This window comes from Cebidichthys violaceus, unplaced genomic scaffold, assembly GCF_023349555.1.
Source record: "Cebidichthys violaceus isolate CVI_PGR_0920_01 unplaced genomic scaffold, fCebVio1.0.p SCAF_50, whole genome shotgun sequence".
Taxonomy (NCBI): Eukaryota; Metazoa; Chordata; class Actinopteri; order Perciformes; family Stichaeidae; genus Cebidichthys; species Cebidichthys violaceus.
In genome coordinates this window covers 43,188-53,385 of record NW_027176706.1, presented here as the reverse complement: position 1 = coordinate 53,385, position 10,198 = coordinate 43,188, and the positions used below count along the sequence as shown (strand labels likewise).

Sequence of the window (10,198 nt, the reverse complement as noted above, 5' to 3'; positions counted from 1 at the left end):
ATCTGGATGTACATAAAGCATATGCAAAAACACATTTTCCCTTACATGCAACTCAAAAACCCAACAAATACATTGAGATTAAAAGTTAATTCTTCACCTTGAAAACATCAAAACAATCTCTTCTCAATGTTCATCCACTAACTGTTGTTGAGCCTTCAGTCACATCCTCAGCAGATGGAGTCGCCCAGTTGTCATTGAAATGTAGATTTTCAAATTCCCAACAGGAAAACTACTGAATGGACCTTGTGGTGAAATAGTTTTAATTGTAAAGCTTCGACTTTCAACCTCAACTTTTCAGTCAATGTGGACGAGAAGTTGTTAAAGTGCAGCATGAAGATCTTCAGAGAACTCACATCTACATGAACTTGAGTGAAACAAATCTGTCCAACTGAAATAGACGGTGCTGAACGTGTTCTTTGTGTTGGAGATTGATCTCCATTGATAAAGTAAACTATATTCATGTTTGATATTAAATTATTCCATGAAGTCCAATAAAATGTGTTGGAAGATCTGGTTTGATCAAATCATTTTTAATTGTCAGTCTGCTCAGGAAGATCACGGGACAGCTCTAGATGCTGAATCAATCATTTTGTTGTTTTTAACGTTATTAAAATTACCAAAAAATAGACTAAGGCTTTATTAGGACGTAGAATGGGTCATTTAAAAACTTAAAGCAGAGAGGAGCCTTCGGTCCACCGTCTAGAACTGAAGATGACTTCCATGTTTTCTGTTTCTGTCCACACGTCCAAAACTTCTTCTGTAGTTTCTCAAACAAACTATCTGAGGTCATCAACCTCAGCCTTCCTTAAAGCCTCATCACAGCTTTACTTGGTGAAATCTCATCATTACAAACACATAAACATGTCAAACCCACATTAATATTGATATCAGTCATAACTGGATCAGTTCACTACCAGACCATTCAATGTCCTCCACATGTAAATATGTAAATGTGTAGATCAAAGCTGTCAGCAGTGAGGAGGAAACATGATGATGTGTTGAGGACAGCTACACTTCACTGACTCTGAGTGTTTGCATATGTGTCCTGCCTCTCTGCTCCCAGCCGTTAAGAGGCCAGTGTTGATCAGTGGCTGTCCAGGCCTTTCAGAGACACTGACACGCCGGCAGCACAATGATGATGTCACTGACTCTACTGCTGACCACCCTGGGGCTCCTTGTTCAGGGTGAGACTCTCTTCTGAAAACTTTGCTTCACCACAATGATGTTCTGCTGTGATGGAGAAACAGTGAAACAAGCAGCATTTACCTTCTTCCATCTGTTCTCCATGTTGAAGAAATGAGACTCTTCTGTTTGGATGTTGATCATCTTTCTCCAAACTGGATTTGTCTCAATAACCCTTCTGCTCTTTTTCATGTTTTCCAGATTCATCAGGAGAAATCATCCTGACTCAGTCTCCTGGATCTCAGTCTGTTGTTCCAGGACAGACTGTCTCCATCAGATGTAAAACCAGTTCAAGTGTTAGTAGCAGCCTTCACTGGTACCTTCAGAAATCAGGAGAATCTCCTAAACTACTGATATATTCCGCTACAACTCGTCAGTCTGGGATTTCAGATCGTTTCAGTGGAAGTGGATCTGGAACTGACTTCACTTTGACCATCAGTGGAGTTCAGACTGAAGATGCAGGAGATTATTATTGTCAGCAGAGTAACAGCTGGCCGTTCACACAGTGATACACCGTCGTACAAAAACCTCCTCAGCTGAAGAGGAACTGATCTGAATCAACAGCTGCACAGAAATACAGACACTTTAAGTTAGAACAACAATGAATATAATATAACAGAATAATGTCAAGAAATATTATTTATACTATAGTAAGTTTTAATGGTAATCTTGTTGAAATAGGTTATTTATCAAAATAATTAAAGTCTCATCAAAGATAAGTCAAAAAGTACATAAGTTAATACAAGTAACATAAACAATAGATATTTGACAAACATTTAACTTTTCCAACAAAAATAAACACAATGAGTTTGTTTATATGATCTTGTGTTTATAGTAAAACACATCTTATGTTATTTTTGAAACTTCTAAATATGTTTCCACATGAGTTTCTACCAATGACAAACTTAATTTGTGATATACATGAAGTATATCTAATTTTCTTTAAACTATATAAGATTCAGTTTTTATAGAAAAAAAATACAATTCCATTCAGAGTAATGAAGCAGATTCAAGTCATACAATATTTAAGGAATCTGGAATAAATGGTGGATTTAATTATATTATGTCAGGGTCACAATAACCTCATAGTAATGATTATCAAATTAGTTTATTTAAAATATGAAACAAATATTAAACACAACAGTATAGTATTATTACATTATTTTTAAAGAAATGTCCAAACCATTTTAAAACATGAGACTCAGTTGGGTTGAATGTTTCCAAAATTAATGGAACTATAAAAAAAGCAACATCTGTTTCTTTTTCAATAACGTATGTGAAAACAACTAATTTGATAAAAAGTTCTTTATTGTGGTAAATATAAAAGAACATTCAACACGGCATTATATTAAATTGAAGTTGTTTTCTTCAAAAATTGCCAGGATTTCTTTAAATTTTAAGACTGAATCTTTCTCTTTAACTTTTAAAACAGCAACATCTGTTTATTTAATAAAAATATACATGAAAACAATTCTCTTCATGAAAAGTTCTTTATTGTTTTAAATCAACCTGAATTACAACAACAAAATGTTATCAATGCAACATGTACTGAGACAGTGAGTGAGTGAAAGAAAGAGATAAACAGACATAAAGAGTTACAGAGTACAGACTGAGAGTATCAGAGTGAAACCAGTATCAGAGTCCAGTGAGTCAGGTCAGGACTGGGAACACTGGTCTCTCCTCAGTGTCTCTGAGAGAGGAGTCTGGGAGCCCTGGGTGGCCTCACAGGTCACAGAGCCCACCTTCCTCCACTGGTCTGCAGGGAGCCTCAGGGTGCTGCTCCAGCTGTAGCGGCCGTCCTTCTCCAGCACCCCGGGGCTCCTGCTCTCCTCCCAGCTGCTGCTGCTGCTGTCGTCCACCTTCCAGGCCAGACTCCAGTCTGAGGGGAAGCCCTTGTTGGCCAGGCACATGAGCGTGGCCTTCCCCTGCTGCAGCTCCTCACTGGAGGGGGGCAGCACCGTCAGGGTGGGACGGACATCACCTAGGAGACACCAATCAGCTTAGAGGACAGGGACCACACAGCTGTCAATCAAACACCAGACACTTGGACACCTTTACTGTGAGAGAGTTGATTTTCTCCTTTAAGGAGTTTCTGTCAGATGTTCTTTCTGCTCCACCAGTCACTCACTCACACATTGTTTCACTTCCCTTTAAGAAGCCTCTCATGCATATCAGCACAGAGAGAATCATCATACAGAATGAGCTGAAAAATATCAAACTACACTGGAGATAAAACAACAATATGTGGTCAAATATTAAAGCTTTATCATCAAAAACATGAATTAAACATGACTTTAAAATATTTAGTGGAAACATTTACAAGTACAGAAAATGAAGTGACTACAATCAAACGTTCTTCATGTGGATGTCAGTCATCATTAAAAACTGTTCAAAGATTTTAAAATTTTAAAACAATATTTGACACAATGAAGAGGTTTTACACATTTTCAATTACCTATCTTCATCTTCACTCTGTTCATTTCTATTTTACTCATTCTGATTCAGAATTTGTTTTAAAACAGTTTTAATTGAGGTCGAAATGAACCCAAACTTTTAAAAAAAATTTGTAGAAGTTTTATCTTTTTTACATTTCAAGCTGTTTGAGTTTCAGTAGGAGAGGAATGAGTAAATACATGTTTAGTAAAGCTGCTCTGAGTTAGTCTCCATGATAAAGGAGGAGAAATAAAAACATGAATCCTAAAAGTGAACGATTAAAACAAGATATATTCATCTGCCTCAAACATCCAAAAACTACATTTAAAACATTACTTTAGAATAATTAATTTAGTATATTTGTGCAAAAACTTACTTCCAACATCCAGTCTGGTTCCTCCACCAAAAGTCAACCACAGTGATACAAAGTCATTGAGCCGCCGTACAAAAACCTCTCACTGTAGAGAGACACGGCTCTCTGACTTTGACACACTGAACTAAAACTACAAACCCTCAAGATGAAACTTCACCATTTCAACTGGAACTAATGATTATCCTGTAATTTAATGTTTTACTTTCTTAAATATGAGTATTTTAATATAAGTTGCTAAAGTGAACTTTGTCTTTTAGTGCAAAATATTTGTTGAGAAAGTCGTTCATGATGGTGGAAAGAAAACTACTTTTCTGAGTCTGTTGAATATAAAAGAATACAAAGACAAATTACTCCTGAAATAATAAAAAATGGAAATATTTGACTTACTTCCAACATCCAGTCTGGTTCCTCCACCGAACGTGTACCACAGTGATACAAAGTCATTGAGCCGCCGTACAAAAACCTCTCACTGTAGAGAGACACGGCTCTCTGACTTTGACACAAACAAACTCAACAAACACATTCACAGTTTACCCAGTTTATGTAATCACTAGTTAGAATGTTTAAAACTGATTCACAAAGGACACATATATATTTAACAACTTATTTGTGAAATGTTGAACATCTATGGGCAATATTTACTTGTCTCTTTGTAAAACAAATTGATATAAGATATTAGTAAAGAAAAACTCTTCAATAAATACTGCTAAATGTAGATAATTATCATAAATACATTTTATTTTAGATAATGGCAAATGACAAATTATAACTTTGTTTAAGTTTGTACAACAGTGATGATGGTTGATGTGGTAGTGAATTTGGGGAAAATCTAAAAAATAATCTGGATTTCAGTTTTTCCATCAAACTCAAACCAAAGACTCTAATAAATGAGCACTGACACATTCCTGATCAATACTCTGATAAAGTGATGGATCCATTGATAAACAGCATCATCACAGTAATCCAAGTCCCTGTTGGAGTCAGTCAGAGCATTTCCATAGAGAGCCACTTTGCATCAGCAGCACCATGCTCCAGTGCTCTGGGAGAGTTTATAGTCCTGAGAGTTGAACACTGGATGACTGACAGCTGTCCTTCATCACAACAGAAGACACAGAAATCGTCCTCATCAAAAACATGACTTTGATCTCCGTCCTCATCTGGACTCTCCTCTGCTGCTGCTTCACAGGTAAAGTCCAGAGAATCAAACTCCTCTCCTCTGTGAACATCCGTCCCTCTGAAATGAAGCCGACTAAACCGTGACTCTGCTTTATGTTTTTGTCTCTGTGTCCTCAGAGTCCAGAGGACAGGTCACAGTGACTCAGCCTGGAGCAGTGAGCTCTGCTCTGGGAGGCTCCGTCTCCATCACATGTAGGACCAGTCAGGATGTTTATAACTCTAACTATTTAGCCTGGTACCAACAGAGAGATGGAGAAACTCCTAAACTGCTCATTTACTATGCTAGCACTCGACAATCAGGGATTCCAGGTCGTTTTACAGGCAGTGGATCAAACTCTGACTTCACTCTGACCATCAGTGGAGTTCAGACTGAAGATGCAGGAGATTATTATTGTCAGCAGAGTAACAGCTGGCCGTTCACACAGTGATACACCGTCGTACAAAAACCTCCTCAGCTGAAGAGGAACTGATCTGAATCAACAGCTGCACAGAAATACAGACACTTTAAGTTTGACTGACAATGAATATAATATAACAGAATAATGTCAAGAAATATTTTTTATACTATAGTAAGTTTTAATGGTAATCTTGTTGAAATAGGTTACTTATCAAAATAATTAATAAAGTCTCATCAAAGATAAGTCGAAAAGTAGATAAGTTAATACAGGTAACATAAACAATAGATATTTGACTCTGAAATATAATATTTACTTCCATGTGTTCTAAAGATTATTTTTCAAGCAATTCAAAAATATTTTTTAATATATTTGATATACGTTCAAGTCAAACATTTAACTTTTCCAACAAAAATAAACAAGTTGAGTTTGTTTATATGATCTTGTGTTTATAGTAAGTTTATAGTAAATATTTAGAAGTTTTGAAACTTCTAAATATGTTTCCACATGAGAGTTTCTACCAATGACAAATTTAATTTATGATATACATGAAGTATATCTAATTTTCTTTAAACTATATAAGATTCAGTTTTTATAGAAAAAACTACAATTCCATTCAGAGTAATGAAGCAGATTCAAGTCATACAATATTTAAGGAATCTGGAATAAATGATGGATTTAATTATATTATGTCAGGGTCACAATAACCTCAAAGTAATGATTATCAAATTAGTTTCTTTAAAAATATGAAAAAAATATTAAACACAACAGTATAGTATTATTACATTATTTTTAGAGAAATGTCCAAACCATTTTAAAACATTGGACTCAGTTGGGTTGAATGTTTCCAAAATTAATGGAACTATAAAAAAGCACCACCTATTTCTTTTTTAATAACGTATGTGAAAACAACTAATTTGATGAAAAGTTCTTTATTGTAGTAAATATAAAACAACATTCAACATGGCATTATAATAACTTGAAGTTGTTTTTTTCCAAAATTGCCAGAAATGTTTTAATTTTAAGACTGAATGTTTCTCTTTAACTTTTAAAACAGCAACATCTGTTTATTGAATAAAATTATACATGAAAACAATTCTCTTCATGAAAAGTACTTTATTGTTTTAAATCAACCTGAATTACAACAACAAAACGTTATCAATGCAACATGAACTGAGACAGTGAGTGAGTGAAAGAAAGAGATAAACAGACATAAAGAGTTACAGAGTACAGACTGAGAGTATCAGAGTGAAACCAGTATCAGAGTCCAGTGAGTCAGGTCAGGACTGGGAACACTGGTCTCTCCTCAGTGTCTCTGAGAGAGGAGTCTGGGAGCCCTGGGTGGCCTCACAGGTCACAGAGCCCACCTTCCTCCACTGGTCTGCAGGGAGCCTCAGGGTGCTGCTCCAGCTGTAGCGACCGTCCTTCTCCAGCACCCCGGGGCTCCTGCTCTCCTCCCAGCTGCTGCTGCTGTCGTCCACCTTCCAGGCCAGACTCCAGTCTGAGGGGAAGCCCTTGTTGGCCAGGCACATGAGCGTGGCCTTCCCCTGCTGCAGCTCCTCACTGGAGGGGGGCAGCACCGTCAGGGTGGGACGGACATCACCTAGGAGACACCAATCAGCTTAGAGGACAGGGACCACACAGCTGTCAATCAAACACCAGACACTTGGACACCTTTACTGTGAGAGAGTTGATTTTCTCCTTTAAGGAGTTTCTGTCAGATGTTCTTTCTGCTCCACCAGTCACTCACTCACACATTGTTTCACTTCCCTTTAAGAAGCCTCTCATGCATATCAGCACAGAGAGAATCATCATACAGAATGAGCTGAAATATATCAAACTACACTGGAGATAAAACATCAATATGTGGACAAATATTAACTCTTTATCATCAAAAACATTAACTAAACATTACTTTAAAATATTTAGTGGAAACATTTACAAGTACAGAAAATGAAGTGACTACAATCAAACGTTCTTCATGTGGATGTCAGTCATCATTAAAAACTGTTCAAAGATTTAAACATTTTAAAACAATATTTGACACAATGAAGAGGTTTTACACGTTTTCAAATACCTATCTTCATCTTCACTCTGTTCATTTCTATTTTACTCATTCTGATTCAGAATTTATTTTAAAACAGTTTTAATTGAGGTCGATATTAACCCAAACTTTTAAAACATTTGTAGAAGTTTTATCTTTTTTACATTTCAAGCTGTTTAATTTTCAGTTGGAGAGGAATGAGTAAATACATGTTTAGTAAAGCTGCTCTGAGTTAGTCTCCATGATAAAGGAGGAGAAATAAAAACATGAATACTAAAAGTGTACGATTAAAACAAGATATATTCATCTGACTCAAACATCCAAAAACTACATTTAAAACATTACTTTAGAATAATTAATTTAGTATATTTGTCTAAAAACTTACTTCCAACATCCAGTCTGGTTCCTCCACCAAAAGTCAACCACAGTGATACAAAGTCATTGAGCCGCCGTACAAAAACCTCTCACTGTAGAGAGACACGGCTCTCTGACTTTGACACAAACAAACTCAACAAACACATTCACAGTTTACCCAGTTTATGTAATAACTGGTCAAACTGTTTAAAACTGATTCAGAAATGATACATATATATTTAACAACTTATTTGTGAAATGTTGAACATCTATGTGCAATATTTACTTGTCTCTTTGTAAAACAAATTGATATAAGATATTCGTAAAAAAAACCCTCTTCAATAAATATTGCTAAATGTAGATAATTATCATCAATACATATTGTAGATTATGGAAGATTACAAATAATAGCTTTGTTTAAGTTTGTACAACAGTGATGATGGTTGATGTGGTAGTGAATTCGGGGAAAATCCAGAAAATATTTTGGATTTCAGTTTTTCCATCAAACCAAAGACTCTTATAAAGAGCACTGACACATTCCTGATCAATACTCTGATAAAGTGATGGATCCATTGATAAACAGCATCATCACAGTAATCCAAGTCCCTGTTGGAGTCAGTCAGAGCATTTCCATAGAGAGCCACTTTGCATCAGCAGCACCATGCTCCAGTGCTCTGGGAGAGTTTATAGTCCTGAGAGTTGAACACTGGATGACTGGCAGCTGTCCTTCATCACAACAGAAGACACAGAAATCGTCCTCATCAAAAACATGACTTTGATCTCCGTCCTCATCTGGACTCTCCTCTGCTGCTGCTTCACAGGTAAAGTCCAGAGAATCAAACTCCTCTCCTCTGTGAACATCCGTCCCTCTGAAATGAAGCCGACTAAACCGTGACTCTGCTTTATGTTTTTGTCTCTGTGTCCTCAGAGTCCAGAGGACAGGTCACAGTGACTCAGTCTGGAGCAGTGAGCTCTGCTCTGGGAGGCTCCGTCTCCATCACATGTAGGACCAGTCAGGATGTTTATTATAGCAGCTCATATCACTATTTAGCCTGGTACCAACAGAGAGATGGAGAAGCTCCTAAACTGCTCATTTACTTTGCTAGCACTCGACAATCAGGGATTCCAGGTCGTTTTACAGGCAGTGGATCAAACTCTGACTTCACTCTGACCATCAGTGGAGTCCAGACTGAAGATGCAGCAGTTTACTACTGTCAGAGTTATCATGAGATCAACAGTCAGTGGGTGTTCACACAGTGAAAAAGCGTCGTACAAAAACCTCCCTCAGTCAAACTGAACAGAAACTGAACTGACTGCTGCAGCTGGAAGCTACTGCAGAGACTGATACACTTCACTGAAGACACACACACACACACACACACACACACACACACACACACACACACACACACACACACACATACACATCATGTTCATTTTCATCAAGACGATTGAGTATATTACAATTCTTTCTGTAACCACTAATGAACATTTATTACAAGAAGTTCAATGACAAAAAAACACATTTTGTTAATGAAATTATTCTTTCCACCACAGCTTTTCACCATCCATTCACATCCTGTTATAGTCTTATGTTCTAATCTGATTTTCCAAAGAAGTAAAGAAAAGCCAAACTGAAAACATTAGTATTTTCTTTCTATATCGTTATGTATATAAAGCGTAAGCAAAAGCACATTTTCTCTTACATGCGACTCAAAAACCTAATAAATTCATTGAGATTAATAGTTCATTCTTCACCTTGAAATCAATAAAACAATCTCTTCTCAATGTCCATCCACTAACTGTTGTTGAGCCTTCAGTCACATCCTCAGCAGATGGAGTCGCCCATTTGTCATTGAAATGTTGATTTTCAAATTCCCAACAGGAAAACTACTGAATGGACCTTGTGGTGAAATAGTTTTAATATTTAAGCTTCAACTCTCAACCTCAACTTTTCAGTCAACGTGGACGAGAAGTTGTTAAAGTGCAGCATGAAGATCTTCAGAGAACTCACATCTACATGAACTTGAGTGAAACAAATCTGTCCAACTAGAATAGACGGTGCTGAACGTGTTCTTAGTGTTGGAGATTGATCTCCATTGATAGAGTAAACTATATCAATGTTTGATATAAAATTATTCCATGAAGTCCAATAAAATGTGTTGGCAGATCTGGTTTGATCAAATAATTTGTAATTGTCAGTCTGCTCAGGAAGATCACGGGACAGCTCTAGATGCTGAA

The 10,198-nt window shown here is 36.6% G+C and overlaps 3 gene segments (V, D, J or C); 1 reads left to right on the top strand and 2 right to left on the bottom strand.

The window, feature by feature from the left end:
* Positions 1 to 2,653: 2,653 nt before the first annotated feature.
* LOC137887974 (Ig kappa-b4 chain C region-like) lies at positions 2,654 to 3,677 on the bottom strand. The segment is given in 2 exon segments: positions 2,654 to 3,181; positions 3,638 to 3,677. Coding segments are annotated over 2 exon segments (384 nt in total).
* A 2,978-nt stretch (positions 3,678 to 6,655) lies between these two features.
* LOC137887973 (Ig kappa-b4 chain C region-like) lies at positions 6,656 to 7,676 on the bottom strand. The segment is given in 2 exon segments: positions 6,656 to 7,180; positions 7,637 to 7,676. Coding segments are annotated over 2 exon segments (381 nt in total).
* Positions 7,677 to 8,492: 816 nt separating this feature from the next.
* On the top strand, positions 8,493 to 9,217 carry LOC137887972 (immunoglobulin kappa variable 4-1-like). The segment is given in 2 exon segments: positions 8,493 to 8,778; positions 8,886 to 9,217. Coding segments are annotated over 2 exon segments (384 nt in total).
* The last annotated feature ends 981 nt before the right edge of the window (positions 9,218 to 10,198 follow it).